Source organism: Zootermopsis nevadensis, unplaced genomic scaffold (genome assembly GCF_977971745.1).
Source record: "Zootermopsis nevadensis isolate Lab colony 2312 unplaced genomic scaffold, Znev_1.0 Znev_ptg000023l, whole genome shotgun sequence".
Classification (NCBI taxonomy): domain Eukaryota; kingdom Metazoa; phylum Arthropoda; class Insecta; order Blattodea; family Termopsidae; genus Zootermopsis; species Zootermopsis nevadensis.
The window spans coordinates 2,705,766-2,720,991 of record NW_028259155.1 but is presented as its reverse complement, the minus strand read 5'-3'; the positions used below and the strand labels follow the sequence as shown (position 1 = coordinate 2,720,991).

The window sequence follows — 15,226 nt, the reverse complement described above, 5'->3', positions numbered from 1 at the left end:
AGAGGTCTTTTCCCCTCAGGCTTCCCAACCAATACTCGGTGCACACACTTATACCAAAAAACATTTCTATCAAGAAATGACTCTCAGAACGAAACGTTGTACACTTTATCTTGCGGCATTCTGATATTTTCAGGAAGTAAGTAAAATTTCCATTACGAAAATTTCCTTCCATGTCAGAAATCGACTTCATGATCTAAGTCCTGTTTGTGCAATTGATTTTATAAACCTCGCATTCCCCATTCCACTTCACACCCACTCCTTCCCCATAATCTTCCATAACTTTGGTTACCCCCTGCGGAAATTTCACAAGTGCCCCTTCTCAGTACAGTGAATGCAAAGTACAAGCTCTAACAACGTTCTTATCCGTTCAACGATTTACAACGCCCGAAGGCCCAGTTTTCTTAGCACTGGTACGCCGATACCAAAACTGGTACGTGCCATCAATCTAAATGGTTGTAATATGAAAACTATTACCTGAAGATGGTAACAGAATAACAGATCGAAATATCTTGTGTTAATTTTGATATGTTATACACTACAGATAAAATTGTGGTCAATAATATTTGTATCACAGTCGAGGTAGAATGGATTTTAAAGGAAGTCTCATTTGTGAAAAGTAAAATTGAATGTCCTCGTACTTGAAGCCAGAATTTCGAGGGAGAAATCTGACAACAAGAATTACACAAATGTTTTGATATAAAAATAAAACTAGCTTAGCGCCACGGAAAGAACTTGGTTCTCATTCCACGCATTGGAAAGAGAAGACCCATCTATGCTTTCAACACGAGGGACATATTTGGATGAAATATAATTTCCATTTTTATCTAGAAAAATCCTATAATATGAGAGTGAAAGCGAAATGCAGTGAGTGTGTGAGTGAGTGGGGGGGGGAGGTTTTTTGGAGATGGAAGAGGATGTTAGCCCGGATGGAAGGGGTATGGGGGGGGGGGATGCAGAAAGTGACAGAAATGAAGGCAGATTTTGGAATCCCACACAGCTGGTGCATTAAATGCAGATCTGAACAATCTTTGACTGTTCGCTATCCAACCCTCTGAATCAGCATGCTGAGGATGTGAGTGTGTGGAGGGGAGGATGACTCTCAGCTAGAGCAGTCGAAGTCAGAAACTCAGTCTTTTGACCTCGATGACTGCAGTTGGAAATGTCATCAGCTTCAAGATTTATCCCTGGTAACTACACATCAAACATTCCAGAACAATGATTCGCGTTTTTTTATATATAAACAAAAATTCAACATGTACAGTTTCGGCTTTCCGGAATTAGCCACGTCGAATTTTAAAGTTATGCAACGTTTCGACAAGAAATATAGATGCCATCTTCAGGATAAGTCTGCGGCAATTTGGTGAAAGTAGTACAAGTGGCATGCGGGATTGTAAGGAAGTGTAGAGAAATACACGTATCTACAATAATCATCTTCGATATTGGTAAAATTATTGTATTGTTCCTTGTGACGGAAACGAAAAATTGATGGGATAAACGAATGCTTACGAGGTTCCTTGAAACAAACATCTCTGTCCTATGATTTGGTCCGTCGTTCATATCTTAAGTGTCTTTGGACGAAGTCTGAGATAGTACCTGAAAATTATCAATACCACTCTCGTCATATTTATGAGCTACATTTTTAATCTCATTATGTCTCTTAGGAAAATACAAATAAAATTTCTTTCTCGTTGTATACACTTACAATTCCTCCATTTTTCTTCTCCCTTCTTTATCGTAATGTTTTAATTTTCTCCTCATTCCCTCTACTTCCAGTTCTTAATGACTTCTTATCTGTAAATTCTTTTTCCCTGCTCTCTTCTGATCGCTTCTGACGTAACATTTATTTCCAGTACCATCAGAACAAATTATAATAGTCCAACCTCAGAGAGTCTACATTTGTATTTCGAAAATATTAAGATTTAATCACACATGAGAACATCTACTTTTGTTGTGTTTACTTTGAATTCTGTTGCGTCGAGGATGTCAATTGTTTCCTACATCCAATAATAACTGTACGTTACAAGGATCGCGATATTCATCTCCACATAAACCCATACCAGATTCTATCACCCCAAGACTTTGGTTTAGGAACAAATTCCTCTGGTTAGCAATTTTCTCAAAACCAAATTACACGCCACAGAAAATACCTCAGATAAACACGTCTAAGTTACAATTCTTCAGTGTTCGGTTTAATCAAAGACGGTGTCACTCATAATAATTAAGGCGGTACTTAAGTTGGGGCTTGGGCGTATAGGTTGAGACTCTTGAGGTATTGAGGTAGTACCTGGTATTCGACAATAATTTTACGTACGATGACGTCAAAACCTGTGGATTGACGTCATTGGGCAAGGCCGTGGTCTGGGCAACACGGAGTTTTCCTCCGCGGGCTTCCCCGGTTTCTCCGTGGCATCCCAACAATTACTCCATTCACACACAGAAGAAGGCAATGGCAAACCACTTCTGGATCATCTGCCAAGAACGTATATGAACAGGTCCCAGTCCGAGAAAAGGATGGAAGGATCCTGTTCATATGGACCTGTCGTCAGACACAACACTAAATAATAATAAGATGAGGTGGTCTAGCGGTTAGAACGCTGGCCTTGTAATCCTGGGGTCTCGGGTTCGATTCCCGGCGGTGCCCGAATTTATAACTTGTGTTGGGCAAGGCCGTGGTCTAGGCAACACGGAGTTTTCCTCCGTGGCATCCCAACAATTACTCCATTCACACACAGAAGAAGGCAATGGCAAACCACTTCTGGATCATCTGCCAAGAACGTATATGAACAGGTCCCAGTCCGAGAAAAGGATGGAAGGATCCTGTTCATATGGACCTGTCGTCAGACAGAACACTAAATAAATATAATAAATAAACGAAATTACACGAATAATAAATAACACGTTATTGGTGCTTCAAATATTAAATTCCAGATTATACGGCATAAGTTAGGGGACGATTTTCTAAATAACCACAATATTAATTGGGCTCTGTGCGCCTGACGTGTTTCTAATTCTATCTCCACCGGTTAGCAAAGGGACAGAGCCACAAGGAAGTCCAGATGGCACTATTTATTTTGTGGAAAGAGGGGGGTTGAAAGTTAGGGGAAGTTTACAGACGCTGCTAGGAGTAGAAGTAAAATTTCGCAAAATTAATTTCACTTCTCTTAACTCACACAACGTAAGAGACACCTATCGATTTGTTCAGACCAAAACAAGAGTCTGGATATCGAGTAGCAGGGCTGGGAAAATTAGGCTTTTGACTGCAACACTAAAACTGGGCACGCCGAAGGGGCGAAGTTCATCGGCTATAGGACATACCAAAAACATTTTGGATTCTACGACGTAAAAGACATTCTCATCTGTCCTAACCTGTGACTCACAAAACCTACGTCACGCCTCGAAAAAATATTATTGATATTTAACACAACTGGAAGTGAGAACGTAAACTGACGAGTGTTAAATCCAGAAAACATTCTCATGTATCATAAAACGAAATCAATATCGAATTCAGAAATACACATCACCTCCGATATTAAATTTCATTACTTTTTTTTCACAAATTATCGATATATGATAATCGATGAGGTTCGTGCTTGTAATTTTTTTTTAAGTGTGGTTGAGCTTCTCATTGGAGGTTCAAGTGTACTGAAATATGTGAGCGTCGCCAACACTTACCGTCCTGAAACACAACAAGGCAGCTTACGTAAAAAAATATCTATAATTTCTCCTGTACAAATCGAGGAAAATAAGGACTGAACGCGCACTGAGAGATGAGAAGTACATACATAATTTATCTGGATAGCTTGAAGGGAAGAGACCACTAATAAGGCTTACGCGTAGATAGGATGATAATATTAAAAAGGAAATAGGCTTTGAGTGTGTTTGATTGGATTCATTTGACTCAGGAAGTAAACTGATTTTTGGAAGTTGTAAACACTGTAATGGACCCTCTGGTTTCATAAAATGCGGAGAATTTGTTGAATAGTAGATCCTGCTATGATCCATCACCGATTCACATTATAATTGATAAAGTTTGCCACGATCTTCGATTCTTTTACATTTAGGCGGGAGAGGGGAGGCTTTCATTATCGTATTCGAAAGCCACCTGGTTCCCTTCTGTTAGCATACGCGATCACAATAACTTCTGTTTGAACGTGATAATGAATACCAACATAACGGTTACTGTATGCATAATAAAAGTTTGTTCCCTAGTGCACCACGAATTATGTTATTAACCCATAATATTCTGCCATCCAGGGTGCAGTTGGAAAGAAATATATCAAGTCGAATGTCATTCTTGTCTGGATGCTTGTGACTGCATTACGTCACCAGGATTTATTCTACCAATTAACTACTTAATTAACTTCATAGCATGAGGCATTTTTTCAAGTGTTTCTAAAGGAATTCGACATTTATTCAGGTGGTAAAGAAAGATTTTTCTCGTATGGAATCTAAAGACTTAACTCTGTATTCACATAAGTAGGCTAATCCAAACTAATTAAGTTCATTAACATCTCCACAGCTTATCTCTACAATTCATTTAATAATATCTTCCCATCTGCAACGATACACACATATATATGAGGTTTCTGTATAAAAATTTTGTACGCATTTCTTTTATTTCCCTCACATGCCGATGTCACAGAATCTCGTATTTGATTTATATGTGATGCTAAAAGTCTAAGGCAAAGGGACTGCAGTGGACACCAGTGTTACATTTCGTAGGTAATACCCGGATATTCTCAAGGAAAATATGTTGTAAAATACAAGGAACGCGGTAAAAATAACTGGTGCACCGACCGAGATTCGAACCACATGTACTCTAATAAACACCACATAAAATATCACTGAGCTAACCTGTTTATTTCCATGAATATTGTTCGCGATATGTACAGGTCGCTGGATTACATACGTTCCACCTTCTTCGTAAAATGTGTACCACATATTTAAAACAAATCCTCGTTTTTGCCCGTGACCTTGAAATTTGCTTTTGGAATTATTTTCAACCACGTAACGTTTCCTTACCGTAATTTTATAACAAATATTGTAACAGGCATATGAGTGTGTATTTACAGTCAGAAATGTATCGAATTATGACAAATCTCGCGTCAATCTTGAGACTTGAAGCAAATGACGGCTGTTACGAGATTACGTACCAGTTTTAAGCGTTCCCGTAGGGTTTGATTGTAGTGGCTCGCGTCATGACGGACACGTTAAGGAACGCAGTCAAATCGATTGGCCTTATATGTGTAATATTCCGGGACGGACGGATGGACAGACGAGCACAATATCGGATCGGATATTGCTAGTGGACAGTCAGAGTAAAAGAACAGTATATCAGGCAGGCAGTTGAGGTGAAAACCATGCTTCCCCACAGCCTGCTTCCCCGTTCTCTTCACACTGGATGCCATTCGTGCTTTAATTATTTCTCCATGTCACTGGGAATATTGGAATTAGGGAGAAGGGTAGGGGGATGATTGTGAATTTGTGTGTGTGTATGGAACGACGGAAAATTCTAGGACGGTTTGTGGAGAGAGGGTTAGAGGGGAGAGGAGGGTAAGTCACTCTTCAAACTCACGTAGATGAACCACAGAACAGTGGGAGGCTAACAATGATTTTTAGTCTCTTCAGGTCCAATAGTCGGCCTATTTTATCGACAATATTCAGTAGCAAGGCCTGTAGGGTTTTCTGGCTTCATTCGCCTACACGACCAGGTTACACGTCCCCACTCTTTTGTGTGTACCGACCGCAACAGAATTGTTCCATTTACAATTTTAACAAGAAGTGTTATAAAAAGCTATTAATACCGTAATTTCATATCATCTAATGAACTGTAGGTATAAAATCGTGTTTTAAAACTTAGACGTGTTATCGTAGAAGCGTGGAGTATTTGTCACGAGGTTAGGTTTAGTAAATCTTCACGCGATGCCTGTAATCGATGGTGGTTTGTGGTAATCCTGTCCAGGTATATGCAGTATTCATCAGTGTAAGGTACTTTATAACGTCAGTTAGGACAGAGTGTGTCAGCTGAACTGGGATACTAACCAATGCCATCTCCCACGGAGACAGAGAAACGCTGCCAGTCACAGCCCTTAATCTGACCCTAGCAACCTACCCACACTACTGATGCCCTTATAAATTAACACAAACTTTATCCACCTATTGGCCTATGGCGATTAAATAATGATTGGAAGGAGTTGACTTAAATTATATTAAGTTAGGTTAGGTTAGATTTAATTAAATTAGGTTAGGTTGTGTGAGGTTATGTTGGGTTGGGCCAAAAATTTTAAATTTTTTGAAAAATTACACATATTTCCAAAATCAGCTAAGAAGTTCATAAAACTAGAAATTTTTTTCGGACGTTTTGAAAAATTACAAAGAATTTCCAAAATTGGCAAAAATGTACCTAAAATTAATTTTTTTTTTCGATAACTGTGATAAATTACAAACATTTACAAAATTGGTTAAAAATTTTCATGTTTAGGTGGCTGGTTCTTTTTAACTGTTCGAATGTAATAAATAAGATTGCTAATTTGTATACACATTTTCTGCAAGTCTAAAATTAATATTAAGTTGCCTTACAGATTCCAACAGCAAAGCAATAAAAGAATGTAATTTAAAGTAGAACGTATTTCCTTACGAAATTCAGTTGCTCAGTGGTGACTGTTGAAATTGCTTTCGGTTCTGATTGGCAGACTGTCTAGTCAAGATCCATTAGCTTTCATTTCGTGCTCTCAAGCAAGGGAGTTCATTTAACGCGGTCGAAGTATGCATTAAAAAACTTTTAAAATCACATCGCAGCTTCTGAACATCGATGTTTTTACAGTTACGTAGTATTTAAAAACAACATAAACTGAGATATACCGTAACACATCATGACGCAGAATTTGAATCGAAACTATTATCGATTTATAAGATAGTCGGCTAAACATTAACGCAAGTTTAGGACCACAGAGCTTTACAGAGGTAACTCGGTCCGTACCGCAAAGAAAACACCACTTCTCCATTACAAAGATCATCTGATTAACGCTGTTTAAAGGAAATAATATTTATTTTGCAGTGTTGTCATACGAAACATAAATACAGAATTTATAGACTTTCTATGAGCATTCTAAGTACCTAAATATCAATTAAATCTTGAAATTCTAAATAGTTAAAATACTGACCTGTGCTGTATATTTCCACATGCGGGTTCAACACGTTAGCGATACATGAAATATATTTTTATAAGTTTTCCCTATTAATTACTTTGTATAGTTTTTTTCCTTATTTAAGACCATTACAGTTAAAATCTCTCCATATTTCGTTAATAAAACACAGGTTTGTATTTCATTTAATCCACTGCACATCCGGTAGAATTTTTTTAAGTAGGAATCTGCCCATCTAAATAAACGTACCCCCCCCCCCCCCCGATGTCCCTAGCTGGTTTCAAACCCACGTCACTTTACGTTCCAGTACTTTTTAACACCTCGTGATTCGCCCAATGCCGATTTTCTAATCAGTTACAATTATTTCGCTTTGTAATTATTATTGAAGTTTTAATTTAAAGTCATTAATACAATTCCTTACCGCTACGTACAAAAAAATTCTATAATTCTATATACGCAATGCCGTGCCTATGTCTGGTCTTCGCCGCGAAATGGTGGGGGTGGACGCCCTTGGCAACGAATAAGGGACACATCGAATACCGATGCACGTGGTAAATTCCCTGCCAAAACCCTACAGAGAGAAAAGGGCAGGGAGTCAAAATATTACAATAGACACAAATGCGACTATTTCAAGTAACAATCACATGGGGTATAATACAAGAACGAATGCCCAACAGCTAGCCATGCAGATCGTGTTTGCTACCGACTCGATCTGTTCCAGAAACCTCACTTTTATGAATAACAACACAATCATCTCTTGACATGAGATGTACAGAATTCCTATTTTTGTGTACGCGGGGAAAGGTTAACTCATTCAATACAATACTGGTTTTTTTTTTTAAATCCACCCAATCCAGATGGATTATTTGGAAATTAACTACGTAGCAATCCACGTCATTATTTCTTTTGTGAGCTACGTTATTACTAAATAGGTTGGATTTATGATATAAATGTTTTTACTTAAAATAAAATACTGAATATCAACGAAACAAATTCTCGTAATCTACAAATATATTGAAAGGGCGTTATATTCCTTAGAACCCTTCAGCCAGGTGCGTTATCGCTGCAAATGACGTATGTAAATCTTCGGACGTATTTCGCATAAACATTGTCTCCCTTGAGGACACGTTCTCAATAAGGGAAATGATCTAGCTTCGTTATCTGTCTTTTTATATTTTTTAAAGTTTTACAATTATATTAGTGTTCCCTAGGTGGATTATTTGTTTTTATTTATATTTCTCCATTTATTTTGCTTTGTGTTAATATTGAGATGATAATGTTGTGTCATATTGTGATGATTATAATTGTTTAATTTTAACCGTCTAATCACAATAAAATATTTTATTAAATATTAAATGTTAATTGCAATAATAATATTTTAATATTTAATAAAATATTTTATTGTGATTAGACGGTTAAAATTAAACAATTGTGTTAATATTGTTTCTATTTTGGGTTTGCCTGTACTTGGCTGTTATATTTAATACTGTACATGTATAAGTTTAGGTAATCTGTTTGTGTAATATTTTTCATTATTATTTCATTATTATTGTATGTATTATCAGTGTTTGCCTGTTATTGGCTTCATGCTGTTGGAAAACACGTAAATAAATTAATTGAATTGAATAAATTAATTGAATTGAATTGAATTAATTGAATTTAACTTCTGGTTCGTGTGTGGGAAATCTCGGGTTTGAATCAAAGAAGTATCACGATTCGATTTCCCAGTTTTCCTCAGAACTACCACTCTCGATTTTTTTTATTTTAAATCGAAAATAGAATACAAGCAATGTAAATAAGTCTTAAACGCATGGTTTTACTCGCGAACGTAACGCTCCGATGGTAAAAATGCTACAGACTGCAGCAGAATGACATAAAGAGATCGTATACACTGATCGCTGTATGCATTGTAGCATCTGTCCCTTTTATCTACACGTTACATAATGTGTCATTACGTCACGTTCTTAACATCAAATATAAAAAAAGAAAAATTTCTAAACGGTTATTATATGACAATAGATATTCCTATTATATATTTCAAAATATCTGTATGCATTTATTAGAGTCAAAATTATATTATTATTTATATATTTATACATATTTTATTCACAGGTACATGACATTATATTAAAAAACCCAAGTTAGAAATTTTAAAATAATATAAAAATAATGGTAATAATTTAAATGAGGTTTAGGGCTTGCAGGCTCCTTTTTACACTTATTTAAAGACACCAGTAGCTGAAAATTTTCTTACACAATTTCGTTTACTAATATTTTTAAAATTATTTTTAAATTAATGTAATGATGCAGTGTAATTAGAATGAGCCAATTACGTTTCGCGAGCCATATCATGTCTGACCCTTTGTGTGTTACTGGAAATAATGCTCAAAGAATTATCAAACAAACTGATTTCTTGCTGATATTTCTTTTGGGATCGGACGAATGTGTCTCGAGACTCCTTCAAAGAATAGAAATTAATGAACTTCCTTAATTTTCTGTTTCCGACGTCGACTCCACAGTGCCTCATTAGCCAAAGCATTTACCGATACTTTTGATTCTTAACTTCATCATCAAATACTCCGTTAAACAATATAAAATGCAGAGAATGCCTTTATAATGTGCTGGAAACGTATCCCTGTGATTCACAGACTTTAGACGTAAATGAACGAAACTGTAAACACAAAGAAATTTTTACAAAAAAAAAATCTGGTAATAATGACAGTTTGGTTACAAGCAGAATTCAGCGAAAATAAATTTACTCCAGTTTAAAATGTCTTTTACGTTTCCTTTTATGCTGAAAGATAATTAGTTGAATGCATCTCGTCTTATCTTGATAAAAATTGATATCAATACCTTGTTCTTTTGAAGATCCATATTTACTATTATAAAATAGGACTCTTTATTAATCTCAGTTCTTCATATCCACTCATTTCCGATTAATCGTATTTTATCGTTCATCAACTATCGATATTATCCTCGAAATAATTTAAAAAATAACAAACCACGACGAGCATAAGTGCTTCTGTGTCATAACACAGAACCACATATAAACTGTATATGTACTGTTACTGCTGGTTTAGTTGTAACTTAGATTTAAAAATAAAATAAAGTTGATAACGTATAATATTTTAAGAATTTTTAGATGTAAATTATTCATAATCCAGATGAATCCATGAGTAACAACCGAAGAGCTGGGAAGTCAGCTAGGACATTAGAAATAACATCTCGTAGAGAAAACGAGATCAATCCCAGTCCGCTAGGGAAATAAGAACAATGAAAGTTGGTATCGGTGTTGAAAATGGCGGAATAAGGACTAGCTCATTTTTCACCCTTTTCGGATCTGGAGTAAAGCTAACATTTTACACTCCTTTGGAATGCTTGCGATGTGTTGAAGGAGGCAGTTTCATACCTCAACCTCACTTTTACTCAGCTTTATAATTAGAAAACGTCGAGAAGAATACGTTGGATACCATTTTATCCAGTCAAGCCTTATTTTATTTTTAATTTGCTACGCAGATTTCTTTAAAGGATGTCATCCAGAATTCTTTTCACCGCTGTAGCAGGAAGGAGCCTTCTCTTCCCCAATCATCACTGGGTAATTTGTCACAAGGGTTAATATCTCGGCGGCGTCACATGGTGGTTCTTGTGGCTATGTTAATAGGCAAGAAGTTACCCCCCCCCATCCAACCCCCAGCCACCCCCTTCCCTGTACCACGCATCCTCGCTCTTAACATTTAAAGCAGTTTTTCAAAAGAACTTGGAAAAAGAGATTAGCTAAGTGTTGCTTCTCCGATATAAAGCCATTATTATATGCCCCGTATACAAAGCGTTATGAAGGTTCTCAATACTTGTAACATAAACGTTTCTCTCCACACACCCAAAACAATAGTTTCGAGCAACATATCCGTCAAGACTTCCTTTCCACCATTATTTATTTCCTTCTTTCTTTCTTTCTTTCCTTCTTTCTTTCCATTTTTTCCGAGAAAATTCAATACAAATTCCAGTGTAAATAATCTAAGAATATAATATAATATGTATAATGCCATATGTCGATTATTGATTTACGTCAAATGCCTATTCATTGCCTCGCTATTAATTGTTAAACAATTAACGTAAAAAAATAAGTGTATTAAAATATCTGTAAAATTCTACAATTAATCTTACGAGTTACATTAATTGCATTTTCAATCACGAAGACTCTGTGTACGATAAATATCTCAAAACTTTAACGTAGCTAGACGAAATTTCGATATAAATATATACGGGTTTAAGTATAATATGCTATTAAATTCTAGGGCGTGTCTTAAACATAAAAAAAAAATACTATCAGTCATGAGTTAGGACAAAGATGTGATAATACTGAAATAAACTGAAACGAGGAATAGATAATGAAGAACGAGGAACGCGAAGATAGAAAGAAAGATGATAAAAGTACAACAGACGTCAGGCTGATGAAGAAAAAAGCATATAGAGCATTTCTATTTCATTCCGCGTGCTGCGATGTATATTCCATCAAAACAGAATAAAATAAAGTAAGCTTATAGGAGCTTATTCCATCTCTCCAGTATCGCTCTCTTTTTTTTTTTTTTTTTTTTTTTTTTCAAGCTGTGAAGCATCACATTTAGTGATATTTTATGTAATATCCCTTAATTTATTATGTGTCGTTTTCTCCAGGAAGATAAATGGGTCATCCTGCTCTAAGTAGAGCGAGCGGTGGTTTCAATTTCCCACCAGGCCGGCCTGAAAAGGACTGAGAAGGGTCGTACGGCAAAGGAAGGGTGGATCAAACGGTAAGGGTTCGAGGAGAAAGCTTACGTCTAGCGGCAAAGGGAGAGAGAGTTTCAGGTAAGCGAAGAGAAAATGAGATAAATTGACATCTAAGTGTTGACGAGAGACACGTACGTTCATAACAACGTCACGATATCGATATCAAACTCTAATACGTATATGTAAATTAATTACGTATATTCATGAGATGATAAAGTTGCGTCATATCGTCATAAATATATATTTGTTTAATCTTGTCAGTCTACATATACAGAACAACTTCGAATACGATATTAAAATACAATAAAATCTGGAATAAAACATCATTTTGATATCTGTTAAACATCTGACTAAAAAGTTGCATTTAAGAAATTATATTTAAGTTTATATAATTTTATACACCTGAAGATGGTTCATTTGGAACTGAAACATGTCGTGTGAAAAGTGATGTTATAATTGTAAATCGAACATTTCGATAGAGAACATCATTTTAATATATTTTAAAATATTTAAATGTTAATTATAGCAATATTTTAATATTTAATAGGAATTTTATTGTGATCAGACTGACAAGATTTAAACAAATATAGACGTATATTCATTTGTAAAGGTCTATAAGATATATCAGAGTGGTTCTACCGACAACCATTTAACTAGAATGTTTCAGAACATGGTAAGGCTGAATTAATGTGACGAAATGTATCAGCGAAACATCCCAACACTTGGCATTAATGATTTATATAGGAAATTTAACTTTTATTTCCAGTAATAAAGCTTATATGATTAAATTCAGTTTGTCAAAAAACGTCCTGCTTTCCCCCAATCCAAAAATTCTTTATCGTGTAAACAGAAATCCGCAGCTAGAATCTATCCTAAGCCAGTTCAGTCCAATTCAAATCTTCATACACATTTACAGAAGAAACATTTCAATATAATTATCACTCGCTAGAGCAGAGTTTTTAAGAATCTAACAGGACCTCAGGTAGTCGAGAGAGTTCAACACTACGTCACGATTAAACAATTAAACATAAAGACAGAATTCTTAAACAATAGTTCCAAGTTTATATTCTATACGCCTTGTCCCAATCTAAAATTCATCTCAAATTTAACCATACAATAAGTAACAGAAGAACTTACCTTGTGTATTTGAAGACGTAATTTCATCTCCTGAACAGGACCTTAAAAATAAAAGAAGCCAAAATAAACATATTATTTAAATCAATTATTTAATTATGATGAAAATAAAGTCAATAGAAATCTCTAATCCATACAAAATAAACAAAAGGAAGTCGCTTTTCACTGTAAACTGCAGAATATTTTAACAAAGGCAGTTACAGGAGGGAAGTTAGCGGACTGTGGGAGAAAAGACTGAATCTTTTCAATGGGAATGTTCATTGTTCAGATTAAACCATTTATACGACAATCACGGAAATAAAGCCACGAAACATAGCAAATGTTCTCCATTAAAGACGTCAACAAATATACGAGCTACACTCCCTTCTAAGATAGAATATAGCTGTTCTTGGAAGGACGTCTAGCAGAAATGATCGTAGATAGAAATTCAGTAACCTAATTCTTCGATTTATAGACAGGTTTCGTTCAACTACGTAAAATACGTTTTTATAAAGAAATTAAACAAAAGAAACGTAAGAAACATCCATAAAGTGCAAAGTGCGAAGTATTTTTCGTAGAAAATATTTGCAAATAAAAAATTACTAGGTTCTGAAGAATTAAGTAAGTGTGCACTGTAAATCAGTGGACACTTTAAAAACAAAATTTCTGATGAACGGAATGTTCCTATTACATTTATGAAACGTACAGTCCAAATAACGCGTAATTTAATTTACGATAAATTCGCTGTCGCTGAATTACAATTGCATTTTTTTTTCTCGTAATTTTCGTGAAAATTTCATAAACGTCTTAATTAATATTGTGAAGACATGCAACATTTTAAATTCCACTAATTATAAATGGTAAAACTTCCATGTTTTCTTTTTGTTACTTATAAATAATAAATGCCTGAATTAAAACCATCAACACTTCGACTAATATTTTGTATAAGTTTTACCGTAATATTAGTAAATTTATCGGAAATAATGCAAGTTATAATAAAACACAGAAATATAAATGTAATCCCACAAGGCTCAAAATCCTTTAACAGTAGATAATCACTAAAACAAGAAAAATCTATCAACCAATACCTGCATTATTATATAGACAAACTCGTTAAGGTGTTGAGAATTTCCGAAAATGGACTCGTGGATTCAAATCCCCATATAGGATTGAATACTACTTGTCATAATGGGGCGATATCTTATTCAAGCATTCCAAAGTCATCTTCCAGAATCGATTCTATATCGTAGTTCTCTTATATGACAGCTAAAAAAGAAATATATCTTAATCGATAAGACAAGGCCGTGGTCTAGGCAACACGGAGTTTTCCTCCGTGGCATCCCAACAATTACTCCATTCACACAGAAGAAGGCAATGGCAAACCACTTCTGGATCATCTGCCAAGAACGTATATGAACAGGTCCCAGTCCGAGAAAAGGATGGAAGGATCCTGTTCATATGGACCTGTCCTCAGACAGAACACTAAATAATAATAAGATGAGGTGGTCTAGCGGTTAGAACGCTGGCCTTGTAATCCTGGGGTCTCGGGTTCGATTCCCGGCGGTGCCCGAATTTATAACTTGTGTTGGGCAAGGCCGTGGTCTAGGCAATACGGAGTTTTCCTCCGGGGGCTTCCCCGGTTTCTCCGTGACATCCCAACAATTACTCCACTCACACACAGAAGAAGGCAATGGCAAACCACTTCTGGATCATCTGCCAAGAACGTATATGAACAGGTCCCAGTCCGAGAAAAGGATGGAAGGATCCTGTTCATATGGACCTGTCGTCAGTCAGAACACTAAATAAAATAAAGCTAAGGTCGATATTCTAGCTTCAATACGAATATATTATGATTCGACACCACCGAGTAATAGAAGGATTTCTGTGTACAAGCCAGAGAGAATACTTTACAGTTACACGAGATCTGCTATCTTCCACAAGGTAAACGCTTTGAAGCATAGAAACTGTAAAAAAAAAATACGTCTACTGTTAACATCCACGACCACTTGCATACATCGGACGCATAGGCGACTCACAAGTTTTTATTTTCAGAGATCATACGTAGTTCGTAACATTTGCCTGCCCGTGTAACTTTCTAGTCATTTTGTGTTGGCCTAAAGGCGCTGTGTCTACCGTCTGTCACACGGCATATCCATTTAAATGTAGGGTTTAAAGAGTTCCTTTAACAGCGAAAACACAAC

At 35.8% G+C, this 15,226-nt stretch overlaps 1 protein-coding gene across 3 annotated transcripts in view; it reads right to left on the bottom strand.

Moving 5' to 3' along the window:
* Positions 1-15,226, bottom strand: part of FoxP (forkhead box transcription factor P) — a 475,517-nt gene that overhangs the window by 367,846 nt on the left and 92,445 nt on the right. For all 3 annotated transcript variants that reach the window (XM_087354642.1, XM_087354645.1, XM_087354655.1), the window contains exon 2: positions 13,050-13,090. In XM_087354642.1, coding sequence (XP_087210768.1) covers positions 13,050-13,090 — 41 coding nt within the window. The remainder of the gene's footprint in view (positions 1-13,049; positions 13,091-15,226) is intronic.